This window comes from Arvicola amphibius, chromosome 2 (genome assembly GCF_903992535.2).
Source record: "Arvicola amphibius chromosome 2, mArvAmp1.2, whole genome shotgun sequence".
Classification (NCBI taxonomy): Eukaryota; Metazoa; Chordata; class Mammalia; order Rodentia; family Cricetidae; genus Arvicola; species Arvicola amphibius.
The window spans coordinates 65,780,871-65,802,146 of NC_052048.2; the positions used below are offsets into that span (position 1 = coordinate 65,780,871).

The 21,276-nt window shown below is 46.1% G+C and overlaps 1 protein-coding gene across 4 annotated transcripts in view; it reads right to left on the reverse strand.

Moving 5' to 3' along the window:
• Window positions 1-498: 498 nt before the first annotated feature.
• The window catches only part of Eva1a (eva-1 homolog A, regulator of programmed cell death), a 45,369-nt gene continuing 24,591 nt past the window's right edge, over window positions 499-21,276 (reverse strand). For 2 of the 4 annotated variants that reach the window (XM_038318767.1, XM_038318770.1), the window contains exons 2-3: window positions 18,811-18,973; window positions 499-1,792 (exon numbers count right to left, since the gene is read on the reverse strand). In XM_038318767.1, coding sequence (XP_038174695.1) covers window positions 1,419-1,792; window positions 18,811-18,910 — 474 coding nt within the window. In that variant the 5' untranslated portion in view covers window positions 18,911-18,973 and the 3' untranslated portion in view covers window positions 499-1,418. The other 2 variants (XM_038318766.1, XM_038318769.1) reach the window with 2 other exon arrangements.

The following is a 21,276-nucleotide window of genomic DNA, read 5'->3' on the forward strand; positions in this document are numbered from 1 at the left end:
TGTGGCCCTTTAATAGTTTCTCAAGTTGTGATGAGTACTCAACCCTAAAATTATTTCATTGCTACTTCATAACTGTAATTTTGCTACTGTTACAAACCGTAATCATAATATAAATATCTGATACGCAGTATATTTGATCAGGACCCACAGGTTGATAACCACTGTCTCACTCTGTCACCTGGTTTCCAAAATGGCAGTCCTCTTCCCGTCCTTCCCTAGGGCCTGCCAGCTTTCCCTCCCTACCAGCCTCTCTCTACCAGGGAATAGGGGCGGGATTACTATCTTATCTTTGCCTTAGGTAAATCTTCAGTTCCTTTATCTGCTTAACAATAACTCAACCACATCCTGTACCCTACACAAAAGGCCCTTATAACCTAGGGGCTCCTTTAATTCCTAATCCTTCAGGGGTCCTGTAGAGGCCATACTTGCCCACACCATCAGGAAGGGTGATCATAGAGGCTTATGTGTGACCACACAGACAGACATGAAGCAAAAGGAGAATGTTCATGGAATGTTTATTTTCGATACCATTTTAATTTTGGCTTTCATCCTCACCTCTGGTTTCCATTCTTTTCTTGGAAATCCAAACTGCTTTTAAAAAAAAAAAAACAAAATATTATTTAAATAGCACGAGTCTCTAAAGTCGTGAGAGACTTTTCTTCTTTCCAAAATGGAAGGGCACACAGCTTGTTTTTATGCAGCATTTTCAAATACACTTGTCAATACATATCTTATAAACAACTAAAAAATAAAACCCTTTATCCTTTGAGGTTATTGATGTTATCCTGTCACCAATACATCTCATAATGCAGTAAATTCTATTCATTTTCATGAATGAGGTGGGAACTAGACTAAACAATAGGATTTTAATCCCTGAGGTGTCAGTTAAAATGCAGAGGTTGCCACGATTTTTTTAATTTTAAAAATTAGCTTTAAATAATTAGCATAGATCATGCTATCAAACCACTTCCATTGCATTTTCTGGGTCAAGTTCACCCTGATATCCCCAGCTCTCCAGCCATGAGATTTTTTTTCCTTTTGTAAAGGAAACAAAGCGGAAAGTCTGCACAAACTTCTGAGTGCCTCAGAAAGTAGGAAGGACCATCTGTCCTTTCAGCTTGTCACATGGTTATCAGGTGGTTGGAGAGGAAGTCTCAGCACCATTCCCAGACCTGGAAAGGTTGGGCTGGTGTTCCCACATTGGTGTCTAGAAAAGCAGGTGCTCCTGCTTGGGTTGTTTATCTCTCCCTAGGTAAGAGTCTAAAGCAAACCCCCATGCCCCTGGGAAAGCAGGCCGGCCACATGCTTCTCTCCAGACACATTAGCAGAGCTGGCTTCCCTTGTACAAACCGTCCCTGCCTGCAGAACCCACTCTCTTTCCTGGTGGCCAGCAGAGGTTCTGGGGTCCACACTGTGCCCTAGTAATAACGGTTTAGGCTCCTGGTGCCAGGCACCTCGGGCTGCCCGTTCATCCAGATCTCCCTGATGATGCGCTCGCGCTCCTCCAATCGCTGTGCACGCTCCAGCTCCTCTGCAGAGGTGAACACGTTCTTGTTCAAAGTCCTCTCAAAGCGGCGGTGTCTTCGCACCGACAGGTCCGAGGCTGTGTCCTCGCTGCCATCCTCGCTGTCGCTGCTGTCGCTGCTACTCTCATGGTCCTGCAAGCACCTCCTCCGGGGACCCTGCCGGCAGTCAGTGCGGCAGGAGATCCTCATCACCAAGGCGGCCAAGGTCAGGAATAGACCAAGGCACACGCCAGAGACGAAGTACAGAGCGGCTCGCTCAGGGTTTTCTGCATCAAGAGGAAGAAGGAGAATGCGTTGGACAGGAGTCATGTCTCCATGCAGGGTCAGGGACAACTTTTTTTGCACTAAATTTAGAACAATTTTTAAAGTTAAAAAACCCAAGAAAGTCAGGCAGTGGTGGTGCACACCTTTAATCCCAGCATTTGGGAGACAGAGGCAGGTAGGTCTCTTTGAGTTTGAGGCCAGCCTGATCTACAGAGCTAGTTCCAGGACAGCTAAAGCTGTAACACTGAGAAACATTGTCTAGACAAAACGTAACCAAAAGTCACTTGGAGAGGGAAGGATTTGTTTGGCTTATGTGTGCATCACTGAGGGAAGTCAGGGTGGGAACTCAAGTGGGGCAGGAACCTGAAGACATGAACTTAAGCCGAAGCCGTGGAAGAATGCTGTTCTCGGGCTTGCAGGCATCTCCTTGCCTCCAGATTGCTCACCTCGCTTATGCAACTTTTTTATACAACCCAGGATCACCTGCCCAGGAGAAGCACCAGCCACAGTGGGCTGCCCCACCCCACATCAGTCAATCAAGAAAATGCCCATAGACTACAGGCTAATCTGGTGGAGACAATTCCTGTATCACATGGTTTGTGTCAAACTGACAAAACCAACCAGTTCTTGTTCCTCTGATGACAATGTGCTATCTACTGTTAGCCTGAGATGAGTCAGATTCAAAGACTCACTGATAATGGGCCAGAGCAAAAGTGGAAAATCATTAAGCTCTCAGATACAGGGGACGTGACTTGGGCAATTAAGAACCTCCCATGAGGCTAAAGCCCATGAACCATCTTTCTGTTGCGCGGCAGGAGGAGGGCACTCCTTTCTATCAGTCACTTCAGCCTGGGTCCATCTCAGCCTCACAGAACCTCAAGTCCCATAGCACGTGATAAAATACTGACAGTGGAGGGGGCTGGAGATGGCCAGTGGGTTGAGTGTCAGCTGCTGCACAAACCTAAGGATCTAAGTTTGCATTCCCACCGCCCATGTAGCAGCTGAGATGGGGGCACATCACCATAACTCTGGCCCTGAGAGGCAGAGACAGGTAGGTCTCAGGGACTCACAGCCCAGGCAACTGACCAAATCAGTGAGTTCAACAAGAGACCCTGCTCCTCAAAATAAAGGGGAGAGTCAGTCGCTGGCCTTCTCATGTGGCCTCACAGGTGAATGCAACACACACACACACACACACACACACACACAGAGAGAGAGAGAGAGAGAGAGAGAGAGAGAGAGAGAGAGAGAGAGAGAGAGAGAGAGAGAGAGAGAGAGAGAGAGAGAGAGAGAGAGAGAGAGAACTGGAATGGGGCAAATTGGGGGCATGTGCCATACCCTGGATCAGTAGCAGAGAGAGACCTGGCAGAATTGAGTCAGGGCTTAGGGGATGGAAAGGCAAGAGAGGCTTAGTCTGGGTGACCCTATCAGACCTCATTCCAGTGATAATTCAGAAATGGATCGCTGGGAAAAAGCAAAATGAAAATCTATTTGCTGGAAAATGAGTTCTGCTGTTTACCAGAATCAAACCTCTCCCAGGGGCCATGTCCTGGCTTGGCTGTTCTGTGTGGAAAGATCCAACAGCCCCACTCTCTCTCAGGCAGGCTTGAACAGCCTCAGTGCCTACCCCCAGGGGCTACCAGCCTTGATTTTCCTGCCACCATCTGCGGAGGGCAGATAAGGTCATTGTACCTGAGGAGACACCTTGTCAGGAAGCCCAGAGTCCTTCCTCTATCCACACAGCCACCAGGGCCCTTTAGGCCACTGACCCTGCCGGTATTGCTATGAATCTAAGAAAGCCTGGACTCCGGCTATGAGCTTTACTCTAGGGTAAGCTGTCTTCACAGTGGAAAGTGTGTAAGAGGGAAAAGGTGGCAGATTTTTTTTTTAAAAAAAAAAATTTATTTTGTATTTTTGAAATAGGCTCTCATGTAGCCCAGGCCAGCTTTGAACTCCTGATCCTCTTGCCTCTGTCTCCTAAGAACTGAGATCCCAGGCATGCGCCATGCTAGTCTCATGGATGGCTTTAACAGAACCGATTTCACTGCGTTTGACAGGCATGTTCTTGGTTCTTTCCATGCTGTATTTAGCTGTGAAGGCATGCGTGTTTGACAGTGTATTCACCTGCCCCCCACATCCACCAGGCTCCAAGCTTCTCCCTGAAGATGTCCTTTCCCTTCCACTCCTGAACTTTCTATCACCGAAAGTGCAGACATGGCCTGCGTGTAAAATAAAATACTGACAGTCAGAAAGCAAGAGCTCCTGGGAGTCAACACATCCTTTCCCAAGTTATTCCCAGTTCTTAGATTCCTGTGAGCTTGTGTGCAGTGAACCTACATATGTGTACATGTACAAATGGAGGCCTACAGAGGAGCTATCAGAGGTCTTCCCCAGTCACTGTTCACCTTACTTTTGGAGGCAGGGTCTCTCAACCCGGAGTTTGCTCTTCTGGCTAGTCAAGCAAGCCAGCTTGCTCCTGACATTCCCATCTCTGCCTTCCCAGCACTGAAAGTATAGGCTGCCATGTCCACCTGGCGTTTAAAAGGCTGTGGGGATCTGAACACAGAGCTTTACATCAAACAACCACATTGAAAGGTCAGAAATAAATTTTGAATAGACTACTTTAAAGACCCCTGGAGAGTTCAGGCCACTAATGCAGTCAGCAGACTGTCTCTGCCAAAGCTCCTGTCTCCATGCCTTGGAGACACATTCATTACAAGACCATGGTCTCAAACCATGTCACATCGGTCACATGCCCCAACACTGAACAGACACAGTGTAAGAGCTTGGACAAGTCCTTCATTTCCCAATCTATCATGAGCAGAGTCACTTTGCATCCCCTTGTGATAGGCTGAATGTGAAATGTTCCTTCAGGCTTCTGTCTGAAGACTTAGTTCCCAGCTGGTGGTCTGTCTGGTATAACATGAGGGCTGGCTTGCTAGGGTTTCTGTCCCGCCCGATACCCTACAGCCGGCAAGTCCCAAAGAAAATCACATGGAGAGTCTACATTAGGTTATAAACTGATTGGCCCATTGGTTCAGGCTACTTATTAGCTCTTGTAGCTTATATTAACCCATTGTTCTTATCTATGTTAGCCACATGGCTCAGTACCTTTCTCAGTCGGATAGGTAACATCTTGCCTTTCTGTGGTCTGGGCAGGAATGGGAGGAATGGGCTTCTTCCTTCCTAGCATTCTCCTCATCGCCCTGCCTCTATTTCATGTCTGGTTGACCCACCTATACTTCCTGTCTGGCCAATCAGCGTTTATTTAAAACATGATTGACAGAATACAGACAATTCTCCCGCACCAGTCTGGAGGGGTTATGAAACCCCTCAGTAGGAGGAAGTGGGTCTCTGGATGAGTGGGCCAGTAGATGGACGGTCCTGTCCCACATCCTGCGCTCTCCATTTCCTGATCAGCCACAGGTTCCCACCGCCGTGACTTCTCTACCATGACAAACTTTACCCTTCAAATATGAACCAAAACGAAACCTTCTTCTCTCCTTCTGCTTCTTACCAGGCATTTCATCACAGAAAAAGGAAAGAAACCAAGGTAGTCCTTTCCTGACATTGAACCCAAAGAATGTTCACAGACAAAGAAATACATATTGTACTGTATACACATGTGCAAATACTCTCAGGGAAGGGGGGGGGCGGGATGAAAGCAGGAAGGAAGGGGGGAAAGAAGGCAAAGAGGAAGTTTGATAGGTGACTGACAGGTGACATACAGATGATAATAGATGGGAAGAAATGCAGATGGGTCGATAGGAGATAGAAGAAAGATAGATTTTTAAAAAAGGATGGATAGACAGACAGACAGAGATGGGGGTTCTCATTTACTGAATCTTTGCTAGGATCAGGGAAAATGTCTTTGTGCTAGTCTTTTATCTTTAAATATTAGTGCAGATTAGGATAGTGGTTAAGTACTGGTACCCACACTTAAAACGGAGACCGTGGGGTGCATGAGATGGAAAACCATGCTTGAGACAAAGAGTAGAAAAACAATCATGCTGACCTCATACTCCGCCTTCATGGACCCGCTACACAGGCCTAACTTCTACTGTTGTTTGTTTGTTTGTTTATGAGATGGGGTTTTGCTATGTTGCCCAGGCTGGTCTTAAACAACTGTTCTTCCCGCATCCAGTTCCTGAGTGCTGGGGGCTGGGGTCCCAGTCATGGGCCACCATGCCTACCTAACGGGCCTCACTTAGGAAACTGCTATTCTAATTTGAGCCCAACTAATTTTTTTCTCACATCAGAAAACACTTCCTTTTACATACAGCATCCCAGATATGGATTCCAAGAGAAGTACAGTGAAAGCAACCCGCCAGAGCGAAGGCATTTACGGGGACTCACTGGGTACCAAACTGAGGCTTCAAAGCAGGTTTTCAGGGCAGTGTAACGTGAATCGCACCAACGCGCTTTTCTGCTGACACCAAGCTCGAGTTCGAGACTGTTTGTTTTTTCTCTCCTCTAATACTTCCTGCTCCAGGTCACTTCCCGCTTGGCCAATGACCCACCCGGTCTTGACCACATGCAAACATCTGTTAATTACCCAGGAAGTGGGGTGAAGAGGGCTTTTGTTGGTTGTTTTCCTTTAATAAATAAAAATAAATGTATTACTCTATCTTGCTTCCTGCAGGGTCATTGTTTTTGTGAGCAGGAAGAGGCCCTTTGTGGAGGTTCTGAGGCGGTTTCATTTGCACGCTGGGAAGTCAGTGCAGGCCCAGGAAACTGTAGGAAGGTGCAGCCACACCAGGCCAGGCCCAGATCAGGCCTGGTCAGCTGGTCTCCAAGCCAACATAACATGTTCTCTGCCTGAGGTTTCTGGTCCTCAAAGTTTTCAATCTTTAAGGGGGAAGGAAATACGCTTTTGAAATGGGCTTTAAAGAGTGTGGCAGGGTTGTGTGGAATCAGGAAGGACTTGGCAGATGTCTTCACTGTGTTCTCCATTGTTATACACATGGCGCTTTGTGGGATTCTGCCCCACACCATAGGAAAGGGAATTCTTCCACCAACACTGCAGGCCTCTTTGAAATGTTGAGGGAGGCATCCCTCAGTCTCTTCCACCCCTGGTTTGTCCATCTTGGGAACAAGGAATACTACAGAATGTCCCTGCCAGGCCTGCTCTGACTTCTTCTTCTTTGGCCCTTCCCTTTCTCCTCCCACCTTCTGGGCAGTAAGCACCCCACCAAGAAGCTCCACACCCCAGGTCCTTATCTAATTCACAGCTGACTCTTCTCTCCCCTTAGTGAATTCCTTTGATTTTGTCAACTTGACACACACCAGAGTCACCTGGAGAGAACTTCAACTAAAGATTTGCCCAGATCAGGGCTGGAGAGATGACTCAGTGGTTAAAAGCAATGGCTGTTCTTCCAGAGGACCCAGGTTCGATGCCCAGCATCCTGATGGTGGCTCATAGCCTTCTGTAACTCCAGTTCTAGGTTATCTGACTCTGTATATTCAGGTAAAACACATACATAAAATCAAAATAAAGAATTGCTCAGATCAGGTTAGTCTCTGGCCATTTCTTTGAGGCATTTTCTAAATTGCTACTTGATGGAGGAGGATCCAGCCCAAGGTGGGAGGTGCTTTGCATAGGCAGGTGAGTGTGGGCAGTATAAAAAAGAAAGCTGAGCAAGCCAGCAAGCAGCATTCCTCCATATTTGCTTCTGCTCCTGTCTTCAGGTCCTGCCCCTGGGTTCCCTTGATGATGGACTATATATAACCTGTGAGATGAAATAAACCCTCTCCTCCTCTTCCTCATTGCTTTTGGTCATGGTGTTTTATCACAGCAACAGAAGGCAAACCAACTTCCCTGGGGTCCAAAAAAGGAAGGGCAAAGGAAGACTCAGATGCATCCCTGACTGATCTACTACTGCTGGAGACTACAGCCTAATGCTTGTCTGAGTCCTGTGATTCATCAGTCCCTCCAGCCTAGGAAACACTGTATGTACTTCTACTATAATTAGCTATACAGCCATTACCTTCTCTATACGACAGTGAGAAATTGGAGGGCAGAAACCATGAGTCACTATGGGTTCTCCGAACCCTGCTCATGTGTTTATCATAAATATGATGACTATTTTAAATCATGAGTGACATTTAAATTAAATCATGAATATAAATTCCAAAAGTTCAGTTAATACATTTGCTCTATGTTCATAACTGTATTACACGTCTGAGTGTATAAGTGTGCCTATAGATACAGATTGTGTTGTTAGCTTTTTGTCTCTGTCAGCAAAATACCTAAGATAAACAATTTAAAGATTTATTTTGGCTCATAGTTTCATCTTGATACAGCATAGAATTACCTGGGAAGAGAATCACAAAGAGAATCTGTCTAGAGCAGGCTTGCCTGTGGAAGATTGTCTTGCTGATCTTAATGGATGTGAGAAGCTCGAGCCCACTGTGGGCGGCACCATTCCCTAGGGTTGGGTCCTGGACTGTATAACAGAGGAAGAGTGAGCAGGGCAGTAGGTAACCATGCATTTTTCTCTCTGCTCTTGACAGTGGATATGATATAGTCTAGCTGCTTCAAGTTACTGCCTTAATGATCGCCTATGATCTGCAACTGTAAACCAAACAAAACCTTTCTCCTTTAGAGCTGCTTTAGTCAGGGGCTTTTATCACAGCAATAGAAATGAAACCGAGACACAGCGGGTTCAATCCATTGTTGCTTGGACAGATATCATGGCAATGTCAGTGTTCGCAGAGGAGAGGTCACCTTATCTCACGGCACACGGGAAGTAGACAGGAAGATAGGAAGAGGCCAGGAAAAATGTATCTACAAGGACCCTTTAGTGACCTACTCCTCCACTAGGCTCTGCTTGCTAAAGTTTCCAGAAAATGCTAAAACAACACCCCAAACAGTGATGTAGCCCACAGCACATAGCCTTTTGAGAGACATTTTACATCTGAGTAGTGTATATGCTGGATCACATATGTATGTGTGGAGGTGTATGTATATACGAGGAAATAACATCAGAAGAATGGGACCAACAAGGTATCTCAGTGGGTAACGGTGCCTGCAGCCAAGCCTGATGACCTGGGTTTGAGCCCCAGGACCAGCATGGTGGAAGGAGAGAATCAACTCTTACAGGCTATGTTCTGACCTCTACATGTTTACTGCGGCATGTGCGTGCACATGTGCACACACACAAGTAATAAATCCCTCTTAAGTTTACAAATAAATAAATAAATAATAAAGAACTTTGAGAAACTTTATAAAGCACACCATTTAGGGGGACTTGCTTTATGATAGTTTTACCGTGAACCAAGTGCTTTGGAAGCTCTCAGCATCTAAGAGCACAAAGTCCTCTGTACTCTGACAGCAACAAAAACCCAAAACTATAACACTTTCTCACATGTTCAAATTTGTGACCGGCTCAGTTGAGCTGTGGAAGTCTAAGGCCTTCTACTGAAAGACCACCTTCTTCACACCACGCTTACGAGAAACTCCAGCTAGAGTCTGTGCCACTACTGCGCTGTCAGCACAGATGGATCTTCAGGTTATCGGTGAAACAAAAACTGTAAGCTGGGACTAGAGGACTAGTTCAGCTCATAAAGGCCTTGCTGTGTAAGTGTGGGGACCCGGACCCAGTCTCTAGTATCCTATAATAATAAGAAGCTGGAAAAGTGGTATATACCTATAATCTCATTGCTGGAGTGGTAGAGACAGGCAGACACTTGGAGTTCTTCTAGCCAAACTAGTGAGCTCCAGATTCAATGAAAGACCCTGTCTCAGAAAATCAACTGGACAGTAATAGTAGAAAACACCTGACATCAATCCCTGGCTTCCACAATGCATAGCGCACACATGTATACACACTCATTCATACATACACACTAATACAAATGTGTACTTATACCACACACACACACAGAATAGGAAAAACATATAAGCTAAGTGTAATCGAGTTTGGTTATAATCTTAGCAATTGGGAAGCCTGCCACAACTACATGAGACCCTGTCTCAAAAAATAACAACACTATACACATTTTATACACACACATGCACATACACACACATACACACATATACACACATACACACGCATATACACACATATGCACATACACACACACTTACCTTTAATGATCCACCAACATCTCTTCACAAAATACTACTAAACACAAAATCAAATGACAAATTAGAAAAGATCGTTTGTTATATTAGCAGAAGCATGGGATCAACACATAAAGAATACCTAGAAAAAACATTAAAAAAGAGAACAAGAGGGCTGGAGAGACGGCTCAGCAGTTAAGATCACTGGCTGCTCTTCCAGAGGACCAAGGTTCAATTTCCAGAATCCACATGGCAGCTCACAATTGTCTATAGCTCCAATTCCCGGGGATTTGATGCCCTGCTCTGACCTCCCCAAAGGTGATATATATACTTGTAGGCAAAACACCCATACACACAAAATAAAAAATAAAGATTTTTAAACAAAATATGTAACAACTAATAAAGAAAATTTGGAAAGGATCTGAGTAATTGACAGGAAAAAACAGCACTAGGAAGGGGTCTTTGACATATGAAAGATGCCCCTGAGATGACCGGGACACCATGGGCCACAAGCTACCTCTGACAGGACTCCTGCACTTACAAACAACGTTCCACGAAAGCCAGGCATGTCTGTTCCGTTATGTAGCCTTTGCCTGCTCCTGTGCTACAGTGCAGTTGGTACAACATAAGTTGGACTACAAAGCTGAAAATACTGGCATTTTATAGGAAAACAAAGTTTGCTGAGCCCTGGTCAACAGAAATTAAATTACATGTAGGGAGCCTTTTCTGTCTATCAGATTGTCAAAGCTCCAAACACAATTGAAAACATTGTCCCGGGGCTTTGCGTATTTCTCTTTTAAAAGATTAGTAGAGCTCTTTAGGTGGCAACTTGGTGCCATTTTTCCTTTGAATGGGACGCAATCCAGCCATTGTCCTTTGGGAAACCGAGTCTGGAAATGCACTGAACGTGTGTGCTGTCGTTTATCACTGCTCTGTTTGAGAGTTCTGAGCCATTCCCACTGGCCATCTGCAAAGGGCCGGCTAAGCTTGGGGCCATCTGTGCAATGGAGGAGTAAGCAGTTGTCTAACAGAACAGGGAAGGTTGCTCTATCCCAACCCACAGTGTCTCCAGGACAAAATGCTTAGTGGGAAAAGCAGAGCACAGGCAGTGTATTCGTTGGCTACTCATACAGGGGAAAGATGACCGGAAGGTACACCAAAGCCTACGACTGGAACTGGATGGAGAGACGGCTGTGAGATTAGACTTCCTCTGTGTCTTTTCACAGGGTGATAAGGAGAAGGAGAGGACAGGACGTACTCAGCATGTGCTGATGGGAGCGGGTAGACTGACCAGCAAGAAGCCCACTGAGGCGGTAACATTAAAGGAAAACCCTGAAAGATTAGGGTCCTGAGCATACACCAAGGACCCAATCATTAAGTCAAAATGAGTAATTATTCTACTTTTTCTTTCTAATGACCCTATTAGATATTATTAACGAGGCTATTATTATTAATGAGATTATTATCCTCTCTATAAAGCATCATATACTGGTTAATGAGTTGCTTGCAAAGAGTTAAGATGGGAATTGTTGATTCCCTCAATACAAGTGCTGAGGCAGAAGGGCTAAAACACAAGTCAAGGAACATGGATGGGTGAGAGAAATACACCAGTGAGAGAACTCCCCAGCCTCCTATGGGAGAAAACTCCCCAGCCTCCTATGGGTGAGAGAACTCCCCAGCCTCCTATGGGTGAGAGAACTCCCCAGCCTCCTATGGGAGAGAACTCCCCAGCCTCCTATGGGAGAGAACTCCCCAGCCTCCTATGGGTGAGAGAACTCCCCAGCCTCCTATTGGAGAGAACTCCCCAGCCTCCTATTGGAAAGAACTCCCCAGCCTCCTATTGGAAAGAACTCCCCAGCCTCCTATGGGTGAGAGAACTCCCCTGCCTCCTATTGGAAAGAACTCCCCAGCCTCCTATGGGTGAGAGAACTCCCCAGCCTCCTATGGGATAGAGAACTCCCCAGCCTCCTATGGGATAGAGAACTCCCCAGCCTCCTATGGGTGAGAGAACTCCCCAGCCTCCTATGGGTGAGAGAACTTCCCAGCCTCTTATGGGACAGAACTCCCCAGCCTCCTATGGGAGAGAACTCCCCAGCCTCCTATGGGTGAGAGAACTCCCCAGCCTCCTATGGGAGAGAGAACTCCCCAGCCTCCTATGGGTAGAGAACTCCCCAGCTCCCACGGGTAGAGAACTCCCCAGCTCCCACGGGTAGAGAGCTCCCCAGCTTCCACGGGTAGAGAACTCCACAGAATCTAAGGGTAGAGAACTCCACAGACTCATTAGACAACCAACTTAATATTTTACACTACCTGTAGCCAACAAATAGCATTAACAGCAACACATTTGGATTATTTTGGTAGGCATATGTGCCTGTGATGTGTGCCTCTGTGTATTTATGCTTACGTGTGTGTGCACACATACATGTAGAAGCCAGAGGTTAACATCTAGTTTCTTCCTTGATGGCCCCACCTTACACACAGAAACAGCATCTCTCCCTTGGGCTCGGAACTCACCCATTTGGCCAGTCTAGCCAGCCAGCTTGCTCCAGGACATCCTGTCTCCACCTCCCATGTGCTGGGATTGCAGGCAGGCCACGGGGCATTTATGTGAGTGATGGGGAGCTGAACTCCAGTCCTCACACTTACACAGCATGCTCAAGATAGCAACAAAATAAAGCCAATTTCATCCTCACACCTGCACTTTAGATAGAGTAGTCTGCAACAGAAATACGAATTATGGTTTGGAGGCAGGAAGACAGTGGACAGTGCCATTATGGTTATTTGTGCAAACGTAAGATGAAGTTCAAACTAACTCAGTGCTGGGATCCATGAAGGGGTAACACAACTGAAGGACCAGGAGGGGTGATCAGACTGACCTTAACCAAATTGTATTTCCGAGTTAGGTAAACAGAACAGTCTAGCCTAGGCTGAGCCCAGGAAGCTATGGAGATCAAGTAGACAGCAAAATGGGAATTATCTAATGTATGTATGACACAAGTAAAAGTAAATATTCTAATCCAATATTCTTATAAGGTGCCACCAATGAGTTACAGAACACAGCGAAGCAGGCAGGGGAGGGGGTGTGGCTCAGTCAGTAAAGTGTTTGCCTTGGATCTGAGCTTGACACCCAGACCTATCTTTTTAAAAAAAAAAAAAAAATCCAAACATGGATGTGCTTGCTTGTAATCCCAGGGCTGAGAAGTAGAGGCAGGCCAATTTCTGGGGCTTACTGGCTAGCCAGCTTGGCCAGTACTTCTCCAGTTTCAGAGAGAAACTCTGTTTGAAAAAAACCAGATGTACCCTGCAGAATGACAGCTGAGGCTGTCCTTTAGCCTCCATGTGCACATGTATACGCATGCACTGCACACCCAATACCACACAGAAACAACATACCGAAAAGACAGATCATCAAAATAACATAAAAAGTGCACAGCCGCCCATCTGATCCTAGCACCCACATACAAATTATAGTAGAGCGCAGTCGCATTTAAAACTGACAGACAGCAGAAGTACACGTGTTCCACATTGTACACGCATGTTCTTTACCCCCCGAATAGCACACAATTTACATATTTATTTCACTTCATATTCAGCACAGTTTCTCATTTTTTTTCCATCAAAATTATTCTGAAGGTTCTCATCCTGCCTACATCTCTAATTATGCCCTGAGAAGAAATTCCTAGCAACGGGACTCCTAAATACGCAATATATGCATGTTTAAGGCTTTTGGCAGATATTGCAAAACTGTTCCCTACAGAGCTTCCATCCGCCTGTGATCCCACTGGCTTTGCATGTTAGCACTGGCCTCCCTGCACTCCTAGTCTACCCTCATCTTTCATGTATTTGCTAGAATTTTAAACTGTTCAGTTTCATCAGCCATTTGCATTTTTTCCTTATGCAAACTGCTAATTCTCATCCTTCATTGCCTTTTACTCTTGGAACTCTTTTATTAAATTTGTGAAATTTTATGTTATATATTTCAATAGCTTATCATTAGTAACATTTTTTTCCTTAAAGAAAGAGTCTATCTAGTATGGTGATTGCAACTGTAACCCTAGGACTTGTAAGGCTGAGGCAGAGGCATTGCCATGAGTTAGGGGCCAGTTTAGGCTGTTCAATTTATCATTCCTGTTCAGGGAGTATTTTGTGGAACTGATATATTAATTATTAGAATAGTTCATGTTGAGGGTGGCTATTTGCTGTGAAGAAAGGTAACATTTTATATTAGTTATGATATAAGATTCATGTCACACAGACACTGGACAAGACATATCCAGAAGCAAACAGGAAGATCAGAGTATCATGTCACAGGCTCTGCTGGGATCAGAGGCCATGGGGGTCTGCTGGCTTCCATCTAAACACACATCAACCCTATCTAGAGAATCAGAAAGTAAATCCAGCCTCTCCCCAAAGGAAACAATAAAAAAAGGTCCTTTCCTCTTCAAATAACATCCATAAAAGCCAGCTAACAGACAAAACAAAAACCAGCTACCAAAAGATGAAAAACTCACTCGAGCAGGCAGGAGCGTTTCCGCGTGTAATCAAAAAGCAGCTTCTGTATAAAAATGTCTGGTCCACAGAAACAACTTCAGGAAGTCAGTCATCTTGCTGAAAAGCCCAACTCTGAGTTAAGAAAGAGACACATATAGGGGGCTCCCAGATTTACATAACCTTCTATCTCCCCCTTTCTCTGCTGGTAGGCTCAAACACCTCATATGATCCCTAAAACTCACACATACACACACACACACACACACAGAGAGAGAGAGAGAGAGAGAGAGAGAGAGAGAGAGAGAGAGAGAGAGAGAGAGAGAGAGAGAGAGAGAGAGAGAGAGAGAGAGAGAGAGAGAGAAAGTTGTCAAAGGACTAAGACGACAGTTGGGTGCAGTAGAAGTAACAACTATGTTGCTAAAGAAAAGGGCTTCATGGGTTGGACAAGAGGCAACTTGTATTAGTGGGGATTCTTCTAAAGAACAGAATGAATAAGGGGGATAGAACTTGTTAGACCCATGAACAGAGGCTATAGAGTCCCACAGTCTGCAGGCTGGAGAACCGAGGAAACCAACCACTACTCAGTTGTTGGAGCAGCTGGAAGTCCCAGAATAAGAGGGACCAGTAACGCAGGCTGAAGGCTGGTAAGTTTAATGCTGGTGGAAGTCCCCGTTGAAAGATGGACTAGCTTGGAGTCTGATGTCAATGGTCAATGACAGCAGCAAGAAAAAACCACTCAGGAAAAGTCGCACCTACCTGTGATGGTTCCCTGCAATTACCAACTTAACACAATCTTAAATCTAAGGTGGAGAGAATCTCAGTGGTTGTCTAGATCAAGGTGCTGCAGGTCTGAGGGAAGTTGTCTTAACTGAGTTAACTGAGGTGAAAAGACGCAGCCCACTATGGGCAGTACCATTCCCTGCGTAGGGGATCCTGTACTGTCTAAGAAGGAAGACAGTGAGCCAAGTACACGGATGAATGCCTTCAAACTCTCTCTGCTCTTGACTGTGGATATGACTAGCCACTTCAGATTCAAGACACTTTAACTCTCCTGTAGTTCTGGACTCCAACCTGGAATGGGGAGCTAAAGCGAACCCTTTCTCTCTCACCTGAGTTTTTATCGCCGCCACAGCAAACAACACTAAGACGTCGCCACTGTATGACCTTCTCCCTTCTTCCTCATTACTGTTCCACTCAGACCTGCAGCCTATGAACAGATCTACCCACACTCAACATGAGTCTTCCCCACCGGGCTCGCTGTCCCGTGCCAAGCTCTGTAAAGTCTGTTAGACAAACCCAGACGTATGCTAAAATTCTAGGTACTTCTCAATCCATTCAGGTAGACAATGAAGATCAACCAGTGTACAACTGAAGCACTGGGATAAGCAGGAGACATTGGGTCCCCTTGAAAATAATAACCAGGTAGAGGAGAAAGGGCATGGGAGAGAGCAAGGCAAGATCAAGGTTTTCCCACAAGTCTCTCCTGCCATGTTTTCTAGCTTCTAATCTATAAGTACATTTTTAAAAGGACAATAGCTATTTTTACCTAATGTATTTATCTTTGCGTTTTAAAATTACCTCTTCATTGCCTTCGTAGTTGAGGCGTGTCCCTGATTTCACAATTTAAAAAAAATATGGATGTGTGCAGTTGTGTGTGTGTATGTGCCCGTGCGTGCAGGCCCCTGTGCAGGTCAGAAGAGGGTGCAAAGTCTCCTAGTGCTGAAGTTACAGTAGGTTATGAGCTGTCAAGTGTGGGCGCGAGGAACTGAACCTGGGGATGCTCTTCAGGAGTAGCGTTTACTCTTGACTGCTGAGCCATCTGTTTAGCCACTCAGAGGCAATTCTAATCATTGTCTTTTTGATTACACATAAGAAATTTTATCTTAGAAACCTAAATTCCCATTTTCTGGCATTCACTTTAAATCTTTGCCATGCTTATTCAGTTAAAAAATGCTCCCATGTTATTTATTTGTTTGGGAGGGGGTGGCGTTTGTGCCACGGCATGAATGTGGGGGGCAGAGGACAACTTCCTGGAGTTGGTTCTGTCTTCCCATCATATGGCTCCTGGGGTCCCAACTCAGGCTGTCAGGCTTGGTGGCACATGTCCTTCCTGTTCTGCGGAGCCCTCTCCTCAGCTTCCCTCCCCCATGCTCACTTAAAGGAAGCAAAAGTTTTACTGTATTCCACATAATAATTCATTCCAGTGTAATGGAGTAGGGAAAAAGAAGGGAGACAGGAAAATAGGGCCATGGGTTTTTTCAGCCTCAACAAGATCACAGGACACCCAGTAAACAGCAGCCAATTCAATGAATTACCACATCCAGTGGCCACAACCCAGGGTCAGGCTGGTCAAAATGGAAACTCGCCAAGGGCCTTCTATGCTGAGCAGGGAGTCAAAGTCCAGTGCACTGTTTGTTCTCATCAGAGGCATTTTTATCCAAGAGCCGGTTTGAAGGCATCCTTGCGATTATGAAAATCTTGGACCCCCTGGCTGCCTGCCTATAACTTCACTGTGGGGCAGTATTCAGGACAGAGTCAGTGGAGCCCCCTCCGGTCACTGTGCAAACATGGTGTCACAGCCGCAAATTTCCATACCCTAGCTTTGTGTCCTTTATTCCCAGCACAGCTGGAATACACAGCAAAAGGGCTGGAAGTGTAGCTCTGTGTGCAGGGTGCTAGCTTAGCCTGCATAAACCCCTAGGTTCAACCTCCAGCATAAACCACATGTGGTGGCAGAAAGGCAAGAGACAGTCCAAAGAAGTCCATGAGATTCTTTCTCCATTAAAAACATAAATAAGAGTGAAATCTCTCTTGTGTGTGGATGCCCAGGAAGGAGGCAGAGGGTCTCGGATTTCCTGAAATGGGACAGAGTTGGCTTCTCCACACCATGAAAGAAGATCCAGGATGCATGGCACCGATGGACTAGCTACCCTACGATGGTCAGTGTTGATGGTCAACTTCACAGACTCCGGTGCCCCATAAGGGATTGTCTAGATTAAGGTTAGCCTCTGAGAGTGTCCGGGAGAGATTCTCTTTTTAAAAAATATATATTTGTTAACCCTTTGAGAATTTCATACCTGCATACAATGTCTTTTGATCATGTTCACCCACCCCCTCCTTCAGCTCCTCCTAGACCCAACCTTACTCCCTTCCAACTTCATAGCCTTTGGGAGATTATATTTATTATGTTACTTAATGCGAGAAAATCAATCTCAGTTAGGAAAGGTGGACAGAGAACCAGATCCAAGTAACGACATGCCTGTGCTTGCTGCTTTCTGACCCTGGTTCTGAGATCAGCATTGATTTTCCATGATGGACTGTAACAAACTATAAGCCAACACACACCCCTTCTTTCTTGAATTGCTTTTGTTGGGGTGCTCTGTGACAGCAGCAGGAACAAGACACGCCCCATCTTTCTAACCACAGCTGAATCAGACAGGTTAGCTCTCAGAAGTTCTCTGACCGTGGCTCAGCCATTGTAAATAGAAGCATCAGGCTTTACATTTGAATTCTTAAGTTACCAATATGAGCTCTGGCTAGAAAATTTAGAAAATAAAACCCTTCCCCTAAAGGGAGATGAATCAAAACATCAGCCCCTTCTTCATACAACTCCAGGCAAAACAAAACAAAATACAAGCAAGTTTTCAAAGCACAAGAGATTAAAACACTCACTACAGCAACATAGAAGTTCTGATCATTCAAACAAGAGACCATTTCCACGTGCTATTAAATACCACCTTTTATATGAACAATGTCTGGTCTCCAGAAAAAAAAAGGAGTCAGCTGTCTTGGTGAAGAGCAAGACTTCAAGAAGAGGTAACATCAGGTTTCTGAGAGTCACATACCTTCTGTCTCCCTCTCCTCCAGCAGGCTTTTAGACACCTCAGATGACCCCTGAAACACAACACACACACACTCACACGCATGCACATCCTCTCTCTCTCTCACACACACACACACACACACACACACACTCATATGCATACATATTCTCTCTCACACAAACACACACACGCATACACATCCTCTCACACGCATACACATCTTTTTCATACACACATTCACATGTATACACATACTCCTTCACACACACACACACACACACACACACACACTCATGAACAAAGAAACCCGTTTAGGTTTGAGAGCCTTCCTCAGGCTGCTGGACTCCCCAGTACCTTGCTTATTGGTTGATGTGCTCAGGACAGAAAGCAGTAGCGGCCATGGCCAAAAGGCAACTAAACATTTCTCCAGAAAGACAAGGCTGTTGTGAGTATTCACCTGCCCAGTTAGAGAATATCACACTTAGGTAAGAACCTGAAGAACTTCCATCTCACCCGCAGAGCCTCCCTGTGGTGACCACACACTTCTCTTCTAACACAAGGCCAGGTCTGGTCAGCAGGAAGCAACCCGGGACTCAGTGCTGGATCACGGTCCTGGCCAGCAGACACCAGTACCCACCTGAGATATAGGAACAGGCTGCCAGGACGCTGCTGAGCAAAGCCATCTCCAAGGGCTCGGCGGCCACTGGCTCCGTGCTGGGGCTGAGGGGCAGCCTCATATGGCATCGGGAGGAGAGCTCCTGGACACGTCTGGATCAGCGTGGCCCCCTCCCTCTCTTCTCCTGTTTGGAGACATAAAGTGAGCAATGAGGCAGTCTGCTTTCCTGGGGTTCTGTTTCCAGCAGCCTGTGCTCAGCAAGCATGAGCCGGGGTCCCAGAGGAAGCCACCTTTCCCAGGCAACATCTGGGTCTTGCACTTTGATCGGGCGAGGTGCTCGGCTTTTAGGAGGCAGTAACACTTCACGTGTTTTCCTGACTTTTCTCCTTTCTCCGCCCCACTGCAGCCCTCCCTCAGGAAACTCCTCGTCTGCTTCACTGCGTTTTTCCTCGTTCATCTCTGAGGAACGGTCCATTAGAGCCACATCATCACCTCGGTGACTGCTCTGCTCCTGATCTTTTCTGGAAGCCTGCACCGATGACACACATGTACTTTGATTAGGTGCCTCGTCCCTCGGGTCAAAATACGCCACCCTTGGCGATGGGTAAGCGATGCCCATCCCACAGCTGCCACCGTGTGTCCAGCTCTAAAATGCCCATAAGGACTTGGGAGCTCAGTCTGCTTCTGGATCCCATGGCAAAGATGTGTCAGGGATGAGAACCAGGATGGGGAGATCTCAGAGTCCAGAAGTGAGAGAGGTTTTAAAAACAAACAAAAAACAATAAAGCAGGGTAGCAGGCAGGGGGATGACAGTAAAGGCTGTTTTAGACAAGGTAGTAGGTGAATTTCCCTCAAAAGGTGCCTAATATTTTTAATTATCTTTTTTTTAATTCAGAATTTCAGAATGAAGAGTGGAACTAAGGGGCTCTGGAAGCAGGCTGTCTGCCTGGAGGGGGGAGAGGAGGGACCCCCTCCCTCCAGCCTCTGAGCCACAGCAGGGCTCCTCCTTTAGTAGCCCTTAGCATTCCTGAAAGGTGAGCACAGAAGGATACAGGCAAACAACGAGAGACCAGGTTATTGGCCAGCTCCTCGCCCTTTCTGGGCTTGGCAGGCTCAAGGACCCCAGGTTCCAGGCAGAGAAAGAAGCTGCTAGAATCATAAGTTCAAATCCATCCCCTCCCACCTGTCCGCACCAATGTTCCAGGATGCTGGCCACATCACTCCTGATGAGCAACAGTCTCCCACATGCTGGTTTTGATGACTCTTCCTCCTGACTCAGGTGAGTGCCCACTCACCACCCGGGGTATGTTTCTACAGTAGAGATACGATCACAGGGCCGCAGCCGAAGCCCACAGCCAGGCTCCACTCACTTTAGTAACAAACACAGGCACCTCTATGACTCTCACCTTGGCTCCTTCGGAACATCCTCCATGGGCCACACACCTGCAGGCACAGATAAAAGCTCACCCAAGCTCCAACAATGCCAGATTGTCTTTAATTCCCGGGGACACCTAGCTCCTTCACCTACTGCTCTTATAAAGCATTGGATTTTGTTTCCCAGCACCCGTGTTGGGCAACTCACAACCACCTGCAACTCTAGCTTCAAGAAATCTAACACCATTGTCTGGCTTCCTCAGGTACCTGCACTCACAGACAAATACCCCCACATTATTAAATTTAAAAATCATTAAAATTTTAAAAAATTAAAAAAAACAACAAACCATAGTGATCTCAAGTTGGCCCAGAGACCCTATCATGCACCATGCAGATACCTGGCCTACAGCCTCACTCACAGCCCAGAGCATCATCTGAGAATCAGCGGCTTCAACATTAATTGGGAACTTATTAGGCCTGCATAATCTTAGGCACCACCCCAGACCTAAAAAATACAAATTGCAGTTTCTAAGATGCTCAGTTGAGTTGAGTTTGAGAAGTGTTGTGCCATATGACCTTTGTGGGCTCATATGGCCAGCACTCTGAGAAGAGACACACCAGCATAGAGATATAGGACAGGAGCAGCAAGCCACTTTCATGTGCAGGGTTATGCCGTGTTTCTCCAGGAAGCTCTCTGTCCCTTCACAGCTCTGAGAGGACTGGTTCTCAACCCAGGCAGTTTTGTCTCCAAGCACATATTTGACAGCATTTAGCAGCATTTCTGGCTGTCATAGCTACAACAAAGGTGATATTGGTATCCATGGTTGAGGCTAGAGATGCGCTAAGTCTTCCATATGATGCAGGACAGCCTTTTGCCACAAAGAGCAATCTGGTCCAAAAGTGGTCACAGAGTTCTAGAATGGTCAAGAATCACTGCTTCAGAGTCTAGCCTAAGCCAATCTCAGGTTTAGGAATCCCTTGTGTCAGAGAGAAGTTGCCAGTGCCTTGCCCATGCGAGCACTGCTCCAAACTCTGGTCCAACAGTACAGGGTTCCCCATGACCAGAAGTGAGAAGTGACCAGGTTCTTGGAAAATGAGGTTTAATAGCAAAGT